At 51.3% G+C, this 18,993-nt stretch overlaps 1 protein-coding gene across 4 annotated transcripts in view; it reads right to left on the bottom strand.

Annotated features, from left to right (window-relative positions):
- Positions 1–11,325, bottom strand: part of LOC106995138 (interleukin-3 receptor subunit alpha) — a 38,310-nt gene extending 26,985 nt beyond the window's left edge. The window contains exons 1-4 of one of the 4 annotated variants that reach the window (XM_077988164.1): positions 10,921–11,325; positions 5,982–6,066; positions 3,196–3,314; positions 1,000–1,114 (exon numbers count right to left, since the gene is read on the bottom strand). In XM_077988164.1, coding sequence (XP_077844290.1) covers positions 1,000–1,114; positions 3,196–3,314; positions 5,982–6,045 — 298 coding nt within the window. In that variant the 5' untranslated portion in view covers positions 6,046–6,066; positions 10,921–11,325. The remainder of the gene's footprint in view (positions 1–999; positions 1,115–3,195; positions 3,315–5,981; positions 6,067–10,920) is intronic. The other 3 variants (XM_077988165.1, XM_077988166.1, XM_077988163.1) reach the window with 3 other exon arrangements.
- Between the last annotated feature and the right edge of the window lie 7,668 nt (positions 11,326–18,993).

The following is an 18,993-nucleotide window of genomic DNA, read 5'->3' as shown; positions in this document are numbered from 1 at the left end:
AGGAAGGAGAGGAGAGGAGAGAAGGAAAGAAGGGAGTGAGGCAGGGAGGGAAAGAAAGAGAAAGAAGGAAGGAAGGAAGAAGGAAAGGAAGAGAAGGAAGGAAAGAAAGAAAAGAGAAAATAAAAGAAAGGAAGGAGAGAAGAAGAGAAGGAAAGAAGGGAGTAAGGCAGGGAGGGAAAGAAAGAGAAAGAGAAGGAAGGAAGAAGGAAAGGAAGGAATGGAAGGAAGGAAGGAAAGAAAGAAAAGAAAAGAGAAAGGAAAGAGAGAAGAGAAAGAAAGGAGTGAGGCAGGGAGGGAAATAAAGAGAAAGAGAAGGAAGGAAGAAGGAAAGGAAAGAAAGGAAGGGAAGGAAGAAGAAAGAAAGAAAAGCAAAGAGAAAAAGGAAGGAAGGAGAGAAGAGAAGGAAAGAAGGGAGTGAGGCAGGGAGGGAAAGAAACAAGGAAGGAAGGAAGAAGGAAAGGAAAGGAAGGAACGGAAGGAAGAAGGAAGGAAGGAAAGAAAGAAAAAGGAAGGAGAGAAGAAGAGAAGGAAAGAAGGGAGTGAGGCAGGAGGGAAAGAAGGAAGGAAGGAAGGAAAGAAGGAAAGGAAAGAAAGGAAGGAAGGAAGGAGAGAAGAGAAGGAAAGAAGGGAGTGAGGCAGGGAGGGAAAGAAAGAGAAAGAGAAGGAAGGAAGAAGGAAAGGAAAGGAAGGAACGGAAGGAAGAAGGAAAGAAAAAAGAGAAAAGGAAGGAAGGAGAGGAGAAAGAAAGAAGGGAGTGAGGCAGGGAGGGAAAGAGGGAAGGAAGGAAGGAAGAAGCAAAGGAAAGGAAGGAAGAAGGAAGGAAAGAAAAGAAAAGAAAGGAAGGAAGGAGAGAAGAAGAGAAGGAAAGAAGGGAGTGAGGCAGGGAGGGAAAGAAAGAGAAAGAGAAGGAAGGAAGGAAGACAGATAAGGCAGACACAGGGAGGGAGAGAGCGAGGGAACAGACGGAAAGAACAGACACACAATGAACATTTTTCTCACTGTTCTCAGGGAAGAGGATCCACGTGGAGAACGGGGGACTGGCCACTCGGACGGTGTAGTTGGTCACTTCACATAAGGAAATGGCTCCGAACTGGCAATAGCTGTTGTTCATTGCCTGAGAGAGACACGGGAATGTGACGGCTGCGGGGAGACCATGCTGAATTTGATGCTAAGGATGTTCGGATGTTTTCTGAGGTCGAATTTCGCTCTTGTCGCCCAGGCTGGAGTGCAGTGGCGCGATCTCGGCCCACCGCAGCCTCTCCCTCCCGGGTCCAAGCCATTCTCCTGCTTCAACCTCCCAAGTACCTGGGATTACAGGTGCCCGCCACCACGCCCGGCTAATTTTTAAAGTATATTTTTGGGTAGACAACAGGGTTTCACCACGTTAGCCAGGCTGGTCTCGAACTTCTGACCTCAGGTGATCCGCCCGCCTCGGCCTCCCAAAGTGCTGGGATGACAGACGTGAGCCACTGCGCCCGGACAAAATTTCCTTAGTTTTTTTTTTTTTTCCCCCCCCAACATTTGTGGTTCTAGATAAACTTGAGAGTCAGTTGGCCACGGTATATGGTAAAATCGCTTTGGGGTTCTAAACTGTTTAATCTCTACTCTCCAAAATCACATATGGAAGCCCTAATGTTCAATTGTGACCGTATTTGGAGCTGGAGTCTTTAAAGAGGCGATTCGGGTAAAATGAGGTCATTAGGGTGGGCCCTGATCCAATAGGACTGGTGTCGTTATAAGAAGAGGAGATGGGGACACAGACACACACAGAGGGACGACCCTGTGAGGACACAGGGAGAAGACGGCGTCTCCAAGCCCAGGAGAGAGGCCTCAGGAGGGACCAGCCCTGCCCACACCTGGATCTCAGACGTCCAGCCTCCAGGACGGTGGGAGAATCAATGTCTGTTGTTTAGGCGTCCTGGGCTGTGGGACTTTGTAATGGTGGCCCGAGCAGACGCATAAAGGCCTGTGATTTGAATTGTATTGAACAGACATAGCACTTGGAGGGGACGAAATGGGTTCTCAAGGAAACGTGTTCCTTTACCACAAGACACTGACTTGGAAATCGCTCACATTCTCACCTGGGCCGCCCCGTGAGGTCTGGCCCTGTTCTCCAACCCTGAGAACGCAGGTGATGACAAGCTGGGGGATTTGGAAGGATTTCGGGATGAGAACCATGTTTCCTGAGCACACACTTTTGTTTTTTGTTTTGGTTTGTTTTGTTTGAGACGGATGTTTGCTCTTGTCGCCCAGGCTGGAGTGCAGTGGCGCGATCTCAGCTCACTGCAACCTCCGCCTCCCAGGTTCAAGCGATTCTCCTGCCTCAGCCTCCTGAATAGCTGGGATGACAGGCACCTGCCACCACGTCTGGCTGATTTTTATTTTTATTTTTCAAGACAAAGTCTCGCTCTTGTCCTCCAGACTGGAGTGCAATGGCACAATCTCGGCTCACTGCAACCTCCGCCTCCCGGGTTCAAGTGATTCTCCTGCCTCAGCCTCCCGAGTAGCTGGGATTACAGGCACCCACCACCACACCCGGCTAATTTTTATATTTTTAGTAGAGACGGGCTTTCGCCACATTGGCCAGGCTGGTCTCGAACTCCTGGCCTCAGGTGATCCATCCGCCTCGGCTTCCCAAAGTGCTGGGATGACAGGCGTGAGCCACCACGCCCAGTTAATTTTCGTATTTTTAGTGGAGACATGGTTTTGCCATGTTGGCCAGGCTGGTTTCGAACTCCTGACCTCAAATGATCCACCTGCTTTGGCCTCCCAAGGTGCTAGGATTATAGGCGCCCGCCACCACACCTAATTTTTTTTTGTATTGTTAGTAGAGACAGGGTTTCACTATGTTGGCCAGGCTGGTCTCGAACCCCTGACCTCAGGTGATCCGCCCGCCTCGACCTCCCAAAGTGCTGGGATGACGGGCGTGAGCCACCGCACCCAGCGTGCGGTTTGGTTTTCCACCAGTCATAGGTTAGCCTCGTTTCATTTTCACGTCCACCCTGTCCAGTGTGTGCCACCTTGGATATCCCGCGGATGGGGAACCAGACCCTCCAAACTCACTTCAAATCCCACAGCTGGCTTCGGGGCAGAACCCAGGTACTTATGACAACAGGGACGGGAGCAGTGCTGGTTCTCAGATTCCTGCGGGAGACGGAAACGTCTCGTTTGTCAACCGTAGAGAATAGGATTTACCGGCATAGAATAGTCGGTGCCTTTGATACACTCCACGTCGGTCACGTTTCTGTTCAGGTCCCACATCAACTGCTGAGCCTTTTCTTTCATCCTTAGATTCCTGATTGGTGCATTTGGATCTAAAACGGTGACAGGTTGGAGTTAGAAGAGATACACACAAATCTTTTTTTTTTTTTTGGAGACAGAGTCTCGCTCTGTCGCCCAGTCTGGAGTGCAGTGGTGCGATCTCGGCTCACTGCAAGGTCCGCCTCCCGGGTTCACGCCATTCTCCTGCCTCAGCCTCCCGAGTAGCTGGGATAATAGGTGCCCGCCACCACGCCCGGCTAATTTTTTGTATTTTTAGTAGAGACGGGGTTTTACCGTGTTGGCCAGGCTGGTTTTGAACTCCTGACCTCAAGTGATCCACCCGCCTCAGCCTCCCAAAGTGCTGGGATGACAGGCATGAGCCACCACGCCCGGCCGGTAAAAGGCAATATTCTATCACATTTTGCTGGTCACCCGGGCGAGAAACATACATCAGATATTTCTCCAGGGGTTTATCTCTGATCGGCCACTTAGAAAACTTGAGGAAATGACTCTGTAAACTGTAAGGATCTTCAGTGGTTATCAAGGTCAACAACCTTGGTCTGATAAGCAAGACCAAAACAGAAGAACATTTAGACTTCTGACATTATTTTCCCCTAACTTTGAAGCATAATTTATTCCTTCAAACAAACTCACTGAGAAAAAAATTCTTATAAGACTATTATTTATTTACTAATTTATTTATTTATTTACTTATTTATTTATTTATTTAGAGATAGAGTCTCGCTCTGTCTCCCAGGCTGAAATGCAATGGCACGATCTCAGCTCAGCTCACCGCAACCTCCACCTCCTGGGTTCAAGGGATCTTCCCAAGTAGTTGGGACGAGAGGTGCACGCCACCATGCTCAGATTTTTTTTTTTTTTTTTTTTTTTTTGAGACGGAGTCTCGCTCTGTCGCCAGGCTGGAGTGCAGTGGCGCGATCTCGGCTCACTGCAAGCTCCGTCTCCCGGGTTCAAGAGATTCTCCTGCCTCAGTCTCCAGAGTGGCTGGGACTACAGGCACCTGTCACCATGCCCAGCTAATTTTTTTGTATTTTCAGTAGAGACAGGGTTTCACCATGTTGGCCAGGCTGGTCTTGATCTCCTGACTTCGTGATCTGCCCCCCCTCGGCCTCCCAAAGTGCTCTGTCGCCCAGGCTGGAGTGCAGTGGCGTGATCTTGGCTCACTGCAACTTCCACCTCCTGGGTTCAAGCGATTCTCCTGCCTCAGCCGCCCGAGTAGCTGGGATTACAGGCGTGTGCCACCACGCCCAGCTAATTTTTGTATTTTTAGTAGAGACGGGGTTTTACCATGTTAGCCAGGCTGGTCACGATCTCCTGACCTCATGATCATCCATCTGCCTTGGCCTCCTGAAGTGCTGGGATTACACACTTGGGCACGGTGGCTCACGCTGGCAATCCCAGCACTTTGGGAGGCCGAGGCGGGTGGATCACCTGAGGTCAGGAGTTCGAGATCAGCCTGGTCAACATGGTGAAACCCCGTCTCTACTAAAAACAGAAAAATTAGCCGGGCGTGGTGGCGGGCGCCTGTATTCCCAGGTACTTGGGAGGCTGAGCCAGGAGAATCAATGCAACCCGGGAGGTGGAGGTTGCAGTGAGCCACGGTCACGGTATTGCAATCCAGCCTGGGCAACAAGAGTGAAACTCTGTGTCAAAAAAAAAAAAAAAAAAAAAAAAAAAAAAAAAAAAAAGTTAAAGAATGAAAAGCAAATTAAAATGAAAAGAAATTCAAGCTAAAAGGAAACTGCTGCAATAGCAGACAGTAAAAACGAATGAAAAAAAGGCCAGGCACGGTGGCTCACACCTGTAATCCCAGCACTTTGGGAGGCTGAGGCACGTGGATCAGCTGAGATCAGGAGTTCGAGACCAGCCTGACCAACATGGCGAAATCCTGTCTCTTAAAAAAAAAAATAGAGAAATTAGCCGGGCGTGGTGGCGGGCACCTGTCATCCCAGTACTTTGGGAGGTCGAGGCGGGTGGATCACTTGTGGTCAGGAGTTCGAGACCAGCCTGACCAACATGGCAAAATCCTGTCTCTATAAAAAAAAAAATAGAGAAATTAGCCGGGCGTGGTGGCGGGCACCTGTAATCCCAGTACTTTGGGAGGTCGAGGCGGGTGGATCACTTGTGGTCAGGAGTTCGAGACCAGCCTGACCAACATGGCGAAATCCCGTCTCTATAAAAAGAATACAGAAATTAGCCGGGCGTGGTGGCGGGCACCTGTCATCCCAGCGACTTGAGAGGCCGAGGCAGGAGAATCGCTTGAACCCGGGAGGTGGAGGTTGCAGTGAACTGAGATCGCGCCACTGCACTCCAGCCTGGATGACAGAGTGAGACTCTGTCTCAAAACAAAACAAAAAAGAAAAAAGAAAGAAAAAAAAAACATAACATAAACCGTGCAGGAAACTGAAACTTGGTAAACTGGCACTCCGGATCCCAGCGTGCGACTTTCATCCTAAGACCTCACATGGCGTCTGCGTCACCATCAGGTGCCTGCCTGTGACATCGTATTGCCGTTGTGCCAGACGCTGCGTTACAGGGACCTTGGCGACGGGTACAAGTAGGTCTCTGAGTCATTCCTGACCCGCCGCACGAGACTCTGCCATGAGCTCAACATGGAAAGTCTCCCCGAAGAACAGCAGGTGACACTGTGCGTTTGTCCCCCCCACCCTCCACGGTCGATTTTTTTCTCCAGCTCTTACCCTCCTTGGTTTGCAGGAGACAGGGCGTGGCGACCAGGAGCAGCGTCAGCCAAAGGAGGGTCATCGGGAAGGACGGAGGTGCCTGCTGGAGGAGAACGGAGAGTCAGGCAGCGGGGACTGGCCATGTCTGTTTGCACGTTTGCACATGACCGCGTGCATGCCTGTGCACACGTGTCTATAAGCATACGTGGCTGTGTGCCTGCCCATCTGTGTACATTTGTGTGCCCGCGTGTATCTGGGTGCACACATACGTGTCTGTGTGTTTTCTTTTCTGTGTGTGACAGAGTCTCGCTCTGTCACCCAGGCTGGAGTGCAGCGGCAAGATCTCGGCTCGTTGCAACCTCCGCCTCCCGGGTTCAAGTGATTCTCCTGCCTCAGCCTCCTGAGTAGCTGGGATGACAAGCACCTGCCACCACGCCCAGTTAATTTTTGTTTTTGTTTTGTTTTTTTTTTTTGAGACGGAGTTTTGCTCTTGTCGCCCAGGCTGGAGCGCAGTGACGCGATCTCGGCTCACCGCAACCTCTGCCTCCTTGATTCAAGCGATTCTCCTGCCTCAGCCTCCCAAGTAGTTGGGATTACAAAAGCAGGCACCACCACGCCCGGCTAATTTTGTATTTTTAGTAGAGACGGGGTTTCACCATGTTAGCCAGGCTGGTCTCGAACTCCTGACCTCAGGTGATCCGCCCGCCTCGGCCTCCCAAAGTGCTGGGATTACAGGTGTGAGTCACTGCACCCAGCCAACCTTTTGTATTTTTTAGTAGAGACAGGGTTTCGCCATGTGGGCCAGGCTGGTCTCGAACTCCTGACCTCAGGTGATCCACCTGCCTTGGCCTCCCAAAGTGCTGGGTTACAGGTGTGAGCCACTGTGCCCGGCTGTGTTTGTGTGTTTTCATGCATATGTATCTGTGCGTGCGTTCCATGCATACACACATGTGCATACACCGATATACACGCATGAGTCTGCCTGTGTGCGTGCCTCCATGTGCCTAAAAGTGCATATTTATGTGCATGCATGTGTGAATGTATGTGTACAAAGGTGTTTGCATGAGTGTGTACGTGTGCATGTATGTGCATTTCTGTGTGTGTACGCATCTGTGTGTGTGTCAGCCTTTCCATTTTGAAAGAACCTCTACCGGCCGGGTGCAGTGGCTCACGCCTGTCATCCCGGCACTTTGGGAGGCTGAGGCAGGTGGATCGCCTGAGGTCAGGAGTTCAAGACCATCCTGGTCAACATGGTGAAACCCCGTCTCTACTAAAAATACAAAAATTAGCCGGGCGTGGGGACACTCACCTGTCATCCCAGCTACTCGGGAGGCTGAGGCAGGAGAATCGGTTGAACCCGGGAGGTGGAGGTTGCAGTGAACCGAGATCGCACCACTGCATTCCAGCCTGGGTGACAGAGCAAGACTCCACCTCAAAAAAATAAAAATAAAAAAAGAAAGCAGATGAGGTCACAGATATGTTAATTATCTTGATTTAGCCATTCCACAAGGCATACATCTTTCAAAACAGGGTTAGACACCACAAATATATACAATTTTGGCAATTAAAAAAATAATTTTTCACATGCCTGTAATCCCAGCTACTCGGGAGGCTGAGGCAGGAGAATGGGTTGAACCCGGGAGGCGGAGCTTGCAGTGAGCCGAGATCGCGCCACTGCACTCCAGCCTGGATGACAGAGTGAGACTCCATCTCAAAAAAAAAAAAGAAAAGAAAAGAAAAAGAAAATTAGCCAGATGTGGTTGCAGGCACCTGTAATCCCAGCTACTCAGGAGGCTGAGGCAGGAGAATCGCTTGAACCCGGGAGGCGGAGCTCGCAGTGAGCTGAGATGGTGCCACTGCCCTCCAGCCTGGATGACAGAGCGAGACTCTGTTTCAAAAAAAAAACAAAAACAAAAAACGGATAGTCCGTTCTTGGCTCCGGCTGTATCCACAAACCAGTAAAACTCATCCCCTGGGGCACAGCGGGAAACTCAGATGACAAAGCAGTGGAAGGAAGTTTAATTAGAATTATGAGTCAACGCAGACAGAAATTCTTAAGTGGCTGCAGTTACGGTAACAAAGGGGTGCAGGGCCTCAGCCTCCTGGGCTGGAACTGTTTCCGATGTCCCAGACAGGCTGGTTCTCCTACACCGTACTTTGGGGTGATAGCTTTCTTTTCTCTTTATTTTTCTTTCTTTTTTCTTTCTTTTCTTTTCTTTTTTTTTTTTTTTTTTTTTTTTTTTTTTGAGACGGAGTCTCGCTCTGTCGCCCAGGCTGGAGTGCAGTGGCCGGATCTCAGCTCACTGCAAGCTCCGCCTCCCAGGTTCACGCCATTCTCCTGCCTCAGTCTCCCGAGTAGCTGGGACCACAGGCGCCGCCACCTCGCCCGGCTAGTTTTTTGTATTTTTTAGTAGAGACGGGGTTTCACCGTGTTAGCCAGGATGGTCTCGATCTCCTGACCTCGTGATCCGCCCGCCTCGGCCTCCCAAAGTGCTGGGATTACAGGCGTGAGCCACCGCACCCGGCCATTCTTTTCTTTTTTTTTTTGAGACGGAATCTCACTCTGTCGCCCAGGCTGGAGTGCAGTGGCGCGATCTTGGCTCACTGCAACCTCCACCTCCCCGGTTCAAGCAATTCTCCTGCCTCAGCCTCCTGAGTAGCTGGGATTAGAGGCACACACCACCACACTCAGCTAATTTTTGTATTTTTAGTAGAGAAGGGGTTTCACCGTGTTGGCCAGGCTGGTCTCAAACTCCTGACCTTAGGCAAACCTCCGTTCTTTGCCTCCCAAAGTGCTGGGATGACAGGTGTGAGCCACCGCGCCCAGCCTACCATCTTTTAAAGAACCAAATGGCTTTAGCATCAGTAGGCCTTGCAAGGCAACAGGCGGTATCTAGAGTCTCCATTCGGACAGAGTCTGTGTTCCGCTCAGCCAAGAGACCAGGGGGTGAGTGCCCATAGTGGCCACACGGTCCAAAGTGTGCTGGGCGCACCACGCACAGTCACACTCGCCTGTAGGGGCCGTGGTCCAGGAAGACACCGGAGAACGTTGGGACATCTGTGCTCTTAACATTTATTGATCAATATTTTCACTGGCCAGGCGCGGTGGCTCACGCCTGTCATCCCAGCACTTTGGGAGGCGGAGGCGGGGGTGGACTGCCCGAGGTCAGGAGTTCGAGACCAGCCTGACCAACATACGAAACATACTAAACATACAGAATCTCTACTACTCTACTAAACATACAAAATTGCTACTAAACATACAAAAATTAGCCGGGCGCGGTTGTGGGCGCCTGTAGTCCCAGCTACTCAGGAGGCTGAGGCAGGAGAATGGCTTGAACCCGGGAGGCGGAGCTTGCAGTGAGCCGAGATCGCGCCACTGCACTCCAGCCTGGGCGACAGAGTGAGACTCTGTCTCAAAAAACAAAAAAAACACACCACCACTTCTATCTTCTAGAACATTGTCGTCACTCCAAAAGGAGACCCCAGGTCCATTAAAGACCCGTGCTTCCCCCACCCAGCCCCTGGCAACCACTCATCCACTTTCTGTCTCTGTGGATTTACCTGTACCTGGACATAGGGAATAAATGCAATCGTACGGACACTATGTATCTTTTTGTATCTGGCTTCTCTCAGGAAGCATGATGTGCTCACTGTTCACCCACATTGCCACCTGTGGCAAAGCCCTGTTCCTTTTCATGGCTGTGTAATATTCCACTGTGTGGATGGACCACATTATATTTCTCCATTCATCTATAGAGGGGTATGAGGGCTCACAGCACCTCTTGGCCACTGAATGAAGCTGCTTGTTCCTTTTCATGGCTGCATAATATTCCACTGTGTGGATGGACCACATTATATTTCTCCATTCATCTATAGATGGGGGTATGAGGGCTGTCTCCACCTCTTGGCTACCATGAATAAAGCTGCTTGTTCCTTTTCATGGCTGCGTAATATTCCACTGTGTGGATGGACCACATTATATTTCTCCATTCATCTATAGATGGGTATGAGAGTTCTCTCTACCTCTTGGCTACTGTGAATAAACCTGCTTGTTCCTTTTCATGGCTGCGTAATATTCCACTGTGTGGATGGACCACATTATATTTCTCCATTCATCTATAGATGGGTATGAGAGTTCTCTCTACCTCTTGGCTACTGTGAATAAACCTGCTTGTTCCTTTTCATGGCTGCGTAATATTCCACTGTGTGGATGGACCACATTATATTTCTCCATTCATCTATAGAGGGGTATGAGGGTTCTCTCTACCTCTTGGCTACCGTGAATAAAGCTGCTTGTTCCTTTTTCATGGCTGCGTAATATTCCACTGTGTGGATGGACCACATTATATTTCTTCATTCATCTATAGATGGGTATGAGGGCTCACACCACCTCTTGGCCACTGTGAATAAAGCTGTGAGGAGGGACCTGAGGTTTCACCAGCCATCCGGGACATTCTGAGTCCCACCAGCCTTTGAAAACCACTGAGAACGGCATGAAAAGACTGGGGTCCCAGCCCCAAAAACGGCTACCCGGCTGGCAGTCAGCCCACCCTGGGCGTGAGCTCTTTCACTAGCTTTCTAAATAAACAGAGAACTCTGTTTATTAGAATCCGGGCTTTCTAATAAACAGAGAACCCTAGGCACGTGTGGGTGTTTACATTTTTCTAGCAAGCACGCCGAAAAACCGGAAAACACAGTAACATTACTTCTAACGCTATCACCTTTCTCAACCCAAGGCGTCTGAGATGACATGACGGCTTCCAGCACGCGAGCCACCTACCAACGATGAATGAGATCGCAAGCATCCCTCTTTGGTACCGGGCCGTTGAACGTGCCCTGTGGTACCCACGGACGGCAGGTCTCAGCGGAAACCGGTTCGGTGCCAGTGAATGCCCCGTGTCTGCCAGGACGGATTTAGGAACCCACCATCCACCGCCTCCCGTGCTTGCCGTACCTTAAATGCAGATCCAAGTCCTGTGTGGAGGAAACAGCACGAAAGGTGTAGTCTCTGGGATGTTTCTGATATTTTCCCTGTGTGTGCTAGAAGCAGCTTCCCCGAAGAGAAACCGAACGTTGTCCTCCCAGATTGAGCTGTTTTATAAGCTCCAGCCGGGGCCCCACCCCGGAAAGTCAGACCCAATGGGGATCTGGCAGTGGGGAGGGGGCCGTCAGAGACCCCCTTTCTCTCCCACGGGCTGGGATCCCGGGGTCAGCAGGTTCGTAACCCGCGGCAGACTTTCCTTGAAAGTTTCTTTCTTTGAAACTTGTCATGTTCCCCGTTCTCATTTTTTTTTTTCTGCCAGTGTTTCTGTTTGCTATAATTAGAATTCAGGCTATAGCTATTCAAGCAGGATTGGGCAACTTCCTGACAGAGTAAATTCAGCCCTGGAGGGGTGAATGCTGGTATCCAGGGGCTCCTGCCTGTGTCTTCTCCCTGTGCCCAGACAGGGGAGGTGGCTCCCGGCCTCAGATGACGGATCTTATTAAAGATACGTTAGTGGCCAGGTGCAGTGGCTCACGCCGGTCATCCCAGCACTCTGGGAGGCCGAGGCGGGTGGATCATTTGAGGTCACGAGATGGAGACCAGCCTGGCCAACACGGTGAAACCCCCATCTCTATTAAAAATACAAAAATTAGCCTGGCATGGTGGTGGGCACCTGTAATCCCAGCTTCTTCGGAGGCTGAGGCAGGAGAATAGCTTGAACCTGGGAGGCGGAGGTTACAGTGAGCCAGGACGGCACCACTGCACTGCAGCCTCGGTGATAAAGCAAGACCCTGTCTCAAAAAAAAAAAGTGGTCAGGTGCGGTGGCTCACACCTGTCATCCCAGCACTTTGGGAGGCCGAGGCGGGTGGATCACCTAAGGTCAGGAGTTCGAGACCAGCCTGGCCAACATGGTGAAATCTCGTCTCTAGTAAAAATACAAAAATTAGCCAGGTATGGTGGCAGGTGCCTGTAATCCCAACCTTCTCCGGAGGCTGAGGGAGGAGAATAGTTTGAACCTGGGAGGCGGAGGTTACAGTGAGCCAGGATGGCGCCCCTGCACTCCAGCCTGGGTGATAAAGCAAGACTCTGTCTCAGAAAAAAAAATAAATAAATAAAAGATATCTTAGTAGCCAGGTGCGGTGGCTCACGCCTGTCATCCCAGCATTCTGGGAGGCCGAGGCGGGTGGATCAACTGAGGTCAGCAGTGCGAGACCATCCTGGCCAACATGGGGAACCCTCGTCTCTAGTAAAAATACAAAAATTAGCCAGGCGTGGTGGCAGGTGCCTGTAATCTCAGCTTCTCCCATGGCTGAGGCAAGAGAATTGCTTAAACCCGGGAGGCGGAGGTTACAGTGAGCCAGGATGGCGCCACTGCGCTCCAGCCTGGGTGATAAAGCAAGACTCTGTCTCAAAAAAAAAAAAAAAAAAAAAAAAAAAAAAAGCTCTTTGTAAAGTCCAGCCCCGAATGGGGCACCCACCGACGTGTCCCCGGCTTCCCTTTCCAATGCTGAAATCTGTTATTTTTGTTTGCTCAGCACACACAGTCCCAGACACCCTTTCCCCTCCCTCTGAATTTATCAACTCTCTCGTGCTTGGCACCCTTTTCAATTCCAGCCCAACCTCAGCCGTTCCATGGAGCCCCCACCTTGCAGCCCGGTTCCTTTTTTTTTTCCCCCAGGCTGGAGTGCGGTGGCGCGACCTCCGCTCACTGCAACCTCTGCCCCAGGTTCAAGCGATTCTCCTGCCTCAGCCTCCCGAGTAGCTGGGATGACAGGCGTCTGCCCACCACGCCCGGCTAATTTTTTGTGTTTTTAGTAGAGACGGGGTTTCTCCATGTTGGCCAGGCTGGTCTTGAACTCCTGACCTCAAGTGATCTGCCCACCTCGGCCTCCCAAAGTGTTGGGATGACAGGCGTGAGCCATGGAGCCCGGCCCTGCCCCAGCTTCTTCTCTCTCCACTGCTGTTCTAGGGTGAGTTACCTCTCTCCCCACCGCCCCCTAAATTGACGTCCACCTGGAGTCTCACAAGCTGACCTTACTTGGGAAGAGCGTTGTTGCTGATATAATTAACTCCAATGAGATTTTGTGGGAGCACGATGGACTCTAAAGGCAGTGACAGGTGTCCTTCTAAGAGACAGAAGAGGAGATGCAGACACAGAGGAGGAGGCCACGTGGAGACGGAGGCAGAGACTGGAGTGATGCGGCCACAAGCCCAGGGACGCCTGGGGCCCCCAGGAGCTGGGAGAGGCAGGAAGGATCCTCCCCTAGAGCCTCCAGAGGGAACTAGATACAGCTGTAGTGAATTAAACTATAGCCCCAGAAAGATCTGTCCGTGTCCTAACGCCCAGACCTGGAATAAGGCCTTATTCAGCAATGGGGGCTTTGCAGATGCAATTAAGTGAAGGAGTGTGAGATGAGATTATCCTGGATGAGGGTGGGTCTTAAAGGCAATGACAGGTGTCCTTGTAAGAGACAGAAGAGGAGACACAGACGCAGAGGAGAAGGCCACGTGGAGACGGAGGCAGAGACTGGAGTGATGTGGCCACAAGCCCAGGGACGCCTGGAGCCCCCAGGAGCTGGGAGAGGCAGGAAGGATCCTCCCCTAGAGCTTCCGGAGGCAACTGGATACAACTTAAGTTGACTGATCTGTGGTCTCCCCAAAAGACATATCCCTGTCGCTATCCCCAGAACCTGTGAATGGATCTTATTTGGAAAAGGAATCTCTGGAGATGTCATTGAATGAAGAATCTCAAGATAAGATCATCCTGAATCATCTGGGTGGGCCCTAAATCAAACAACACTTCATTTGGAAAAATAGTCTTTGCAGATGTGTTTAAGCAAAGGATCTGGAGATGAGATCATCCTGGAGTAGGGTGGGCCCTACATCCAATGACAGGTGTCCTTCTAAGAGACAGAAGAGGAGACACAGACACAGAGGAGGAGGCCACGTGGAGATGGAGGCAGAGACTGGAGTGCCTCTACCCCGGCTGTAACTTCCCCACCTGCTGTGGTCCCTGTGAGCGGGGATGGGGGTTGAGGGAGCCTTTACCCCACCCACAGGGAGTGTGAGGTCCTGGCCCCGCTTTGCAGTTCTCTGTGTTAAACCAGGTCCATCCCCCTGGCCTGGTGCTGCGGTGAGGATTCAGGAGGCAACGGTGGCCTGAGGGACGGGTGGCTTTTGGACGTGCCGGTGCCCCTGGATCGGGTGGGGAGGGCTCTGCAATATGTTAATGTGACCGTTTCCCTCCAGAAAAAAAAAAAAGGCCGGAAGTCAGACCCACCTCCCTAAGTCCCCGCAGAGGCCAACAGCTTTCAAAGCTTTTCCTCTTTCCTGGACGACCTGCTGACCCCACCCCACCCCTGGGCTGCCCACCGCTCCCCGCCAGCATCCTTCCTCCCTCGTTCTGTGAATCGCAGGGTCAAGGTCTCCCCTGGGCCAGTGGCTTTGAGCAACCAAAGTCACAGCAGACACCTCTGAGATCTCCTCTGTGATGAAACCCTGACTCATTAGGACGCCTGGGCTTCAACCAACCGGGCATTGTACCTCTTTTTTTTTTTTTTTTTTCTTTTCTTTCTTTCTTTTTTGCTTCCACCAACCCTTGAAGTCTGCTTGGGGGCCCAGGTGTCTCCTGTCAACTGTCTACAGACACGCTGAAACGTTGACTGCAGCCCAGGAGGCTAGGGGTGCACCCAGGCCCCACCAAAGTCTCCTACACAGGTTTTCTTTTGTGCTTTTCAGATGGACTTTTCGCTCTTGTCGCCCAGGCTGGAGAGCAGTGGCGCGATCTCGGCTCACCGCCACCTCCGCCTCCCGGGTTCAAGCGATTCTCCTGCCTCAGCCTCCCGAGTAGCTGGGATGACGGACACCTGCCACCACGCCCAGAAAAGGATGTTGGAAACGATGGGGTTGTCAACTTGATGTCACCTCACGGCTAACCGCTTCCTTATTTTTTTTTTTAATTGGATATATTTAACCTACAAACAAGATGTGTTGATACAGAATTTACTCCTCAACAATGTGGGGGTTACAGACACTGCCATGTCCTGCAGTCAAAAATCCAAGTATAGGGTTGGGCGCGGTGGCTCACACCTGTCATCCCAGCACTTTGGGAGGCCGAGGCGGGCGGATCACCTGAGGTCAGGAGTTCGAGACCGGCCTGGCCAACATGGTGAAACCCCGTCTCTACTAATAATACAAAAATTAGCCAGGTGTGGTGGTGTGCACCTGTCATCCCAGCTACTTGGGGGGCTGAGGCAGGAGAATCGCCTGAGGTCAGGAGTTCGAGACCAGCCTGGCCAACATGGTGAAACCCCATCTCTACTAAAAATACAAAAATGAGCCGGGTGTGGTGACGGGCTCCTGTCGTCCCAGCTACCCAGGAGGCTGAGGCGGGAGAATCGCTTGAATCCAGGAGGTGGAGGTTGTAGTGAGCCGAGATCGTGCCACTGCACTCCGGCCTGGGTAACAGAGCGAGACTCTGTCTAAAAAAAAAAAAAGAAAAGAAAATCCAAGTGTAACCTTTTTTTTTTTTTTTAAGACAGAGTCTCGCTCTGTCGCCCAGGCTGGAGTGCAGTGGCCGGATCTCAGCTCACTGCAAGCTCCGCCTCCCGGGTTCACACCATTCTCCTGCCTCAGCCTCCCGAGTAGCTGGGACCACAGGCGCCCGCCACCTCGCCCGGCTAATTTTTTGTATTTTTTAGTAGAGACGGGGTTTCACCGTGTTAGCCAGGATGGTCTCGATCTCCTGACCTCGTGATCCGCCCGTCTCGGCCTCCCAAAGTGCTGGGATGACAGGCGTGAGCCACCGCGCCTGGCCCCAAGTGTAACTTTTAACTCCTCCAAACCTTAGCAATGAACAGCCTACTGTTAACCAGAAGCCTTACTGATAACATAAACAGTTAATTCATACATATTTGTTACGCTCTATGTAAGCTATACTGCATTCTTGCAATTAAGTAGGCTAGAGAAAAGAATGGTATTAAGAAAATCATGGCAACAGCCTGGGCGCGGTGGCTCACGCCTGTCATCCCAGCACTTTGGGAGGCCGAGGCGGGCAGATCACAAGGTCAGGAGTTCGAGACCAGCCTGACCAACATGGTGAAACCCCATATCTACTAAAAATACAAAAATTAGCCAGGTGTGGTGGCGGGTGCCTGTAGTCCCAGCTACTCGGGAGACTGAGGCAGAATTGCTTGAACCCGGGAGGCGGAGGTTGCAGTGAGCTGAGATCGCGCCACTGCACTCCAGCCTGGGCGACAGAATGAGACTCCATCTCAAAAACAAAACAAACAAACAAAAATCAAAAAAAAAAGGAGCCAGGTGTGGTGGCGGCACCTGTAGTCCCAGCTACTTGGGAGGCTGAGGCAGGAGAATCACTTGAACCCGGGAGGCGGAGGTTGCAGTGAGCCGAGATCGCGCCACTGCACTCCAGCCTGGGCGACAGAGCAAGACTCCATCTGAATTAAAAAAAAAAAATTAATACAAACACACTGGCACAGTTGGGTCAGCTTTTTTTCCCCAGGGTAACAGCTTACAAAATGAGGGTGACAATGTTGCAACCCAGAGACTGATACAATCTTACTTAGGTCTTCCCAGTATTACTAAGCATTCAGTTCTAAGTAATTTTATCACTTGTAGAAAATAACCCTTTAGATGGTCAGTCATTCTACTATAAAGACACATGCACACGTATGTTTACTGTGGCACTGTTCACAATAGCCAAGACTTGAAACCAACCCAAATGCCCATCAATGATAGACTGCAGAAAGAAAATGTGGCACATAGACACTGTGGAATACTACGCAGCCATGAAAAAGGATGAGTTCCTGTCCTTTGCAGGGACACAGATGAAACTGGAAACCATCATTCTCAGCAAACTCACACGGACACAGAAAACCAAACGTCGCATGTTCTCACTCATAAGTGGGAGGTGAACAATGAGAACACACGGACACAGGGAGGGGAACATCACACACTGGGGCCTGTCGGGGGCGTGGGGACTAGGGGAGGGAGAGCATTAAGACACATACCTAATGCATGTGGGGCTTAAAACCTAGACTCGGAACCAACCCAAATGCCCATCAGTGATAGACTGGATAAAGAAAATGTGGCACAGAGACCATGGAATACTATGCAGCCATGAAAAAGGATGAGCTCATGTCCTTTGCAGGGACATGAGTGTAGCTGGAAACCATCCTTCTCAGCAAACTCACACAGGAACAGAAAACCACACACCGCATGTTCTCACTCATCAGTGGGAGTTGAACAATGAGAACACACGGACACAGGGAGGGGAATGTCACACACTGGGGCCTGTCGGGGGGTGGGGGCTGGGGGAGGGAGAGCATCGGAACAAATACCTAATGCATACAGGGCTTAAAACCTAGATGACGAGTTGATGGATGCAGCAAACCGCCATGGCACGTGTCTACCCCCATAACAAACCTGCATGTTCTGCACATGGATCCCAGAACTTCAAGTAAACTAAAATAAAAACAGAAATAAAAAACAAAGAAGACAACCCCTTAAAAACCAACACCGGCTGGGCACGGTAGCTCACGCCTGTCATCCCAGCACTTTGGGAGGCCGAAACGGGTGGATCATGAGGTCAGGAGATCGAGACCATCCTGGCTAACACAGTGAAACCCCGTCTCTACTAAAAAATACAAAAAAAAAAAAAACTAGCCGGGCGAGGTGGCGGCGCCTGTAGTCCCAGCTACTCGGGAGGCTGAGGCAGGAGAATGGCGTGAACCTGGGAGGCGGAGGTTGCAGTGAGCTGAGATCCGGCCACTGCACTCCAGCCTGGGCCACAGAGCGAGACTCCGTCTCGAAAAAAAAATTAAAAAAACCGCAATACCTCCCCTCCACCTTCAGTCTGGGGGGATGGGATCATTTTCTTTTATTTTTATTTTTATTTTTTTTTTAGATGGAGTCTCACTCTGTCACCCAGGCTGGAGTGCAGTGGCGCGATCTCGGCTCACGGCAACCTCCGCCTCCTGGGTTCATGCCATTCCCCCGCTTCAGCCTCCCGAGTTCAAGTGATTCTCTTGCCTCAGTCTCCCCAGTAGCTGGGATTACAGACACCTGCCATCGTGTCCAGCTAATTTTTTTTTTTTTTTGAAACGGAGTCTCACTCTGTCACCCAGGCTGGCGTGCAGTGGCGAGATCTCAGCTCACCGCAGCCTCTACCTCCCAGATTCAAGCGATTTTCTTGCCTCAGCCTCCCAAGTAGCTGGGACTACAGGCACCCGCCACCGCACCTGACTAATTTTTGTATTTGCAGTAGGGATGGGGTTTCACCATGTTGGCCAGGCCGGTCTCGAACTCCTGACCTCAGGCGATCCACCCGCCACGGCCTCCCAAAGTGCTGGGATGACAGGCGTGAGCCACCGCGCCCGGCTGGGGTCATTCTGAAAAACTCCTTGGGCTGGTGGCAGAGGAGGGAAGCAATTGGGAACAGCTTCAGAAACTGGTGGGAGGGGGTGGTGGCCTTGGCAGGACTGCACAAGGCGGGAGGAACAGAAACAAGGAAATGAGAAGGGATGGTGGGTGAGCCTGGGAGATAACGCAGGTGGGAGACACCCGAAATAGAGCCTCCTTCACACAACAAGGCGTGCACCTGTGTGCGCAGACCCCTGTGTGTGTGCCACACACGCCAGGAGCACAGCCGACTTTTTGTTTGTTTTTTGAGACCAAGTTTCACTCTGTCTCCCAGGCTGGAGTGCAGTGGTGTGATCTCGGCTCACTGCAACCTCCGCCTCCCGGGTTCAAGCGATTCTCCTGCCTCAGCCTCCTGAGTAGCTGGGATGACAGGTGCCCACCACCACGCCCGGCTAATTTTCTTTCTTTCTTTCTTTCTTTTTTTTTTGAGATGGCGTCTCGCTCTGTCACCCCGACTGGAGTGCAGTGGTGGGATCTCAGCTCACTGCAACCTTCGCCTCCTGGGTTCAAGCGATTCTCCTGCCTCAGCCTCCCATGTAGCTGGGATTACAGGCACCTGCTATCATGTCCAGTTAATTTTTTTTTTTTGAGATGGAGTCTTG

The sequence above is a fragment of the Macaca mulatta genome, chromosome X (genome assembly GCF_049350105.2).
Source record: "Macaca mulatta isolate MMU2019108-1 chromosome X, T2T-MMU8v2.0, whole genome shotgun sequence".
Taxonomy (NCBI): domain Eukaryota; kingdom Metazoa; phylum Chordata; class Mammalia; order Primates; family Cercopithecidae; genus Macaca; species Macaca mulatta.
This window is presented reverse-complemented; position numbering and strand designations above follow the sequence as displayed.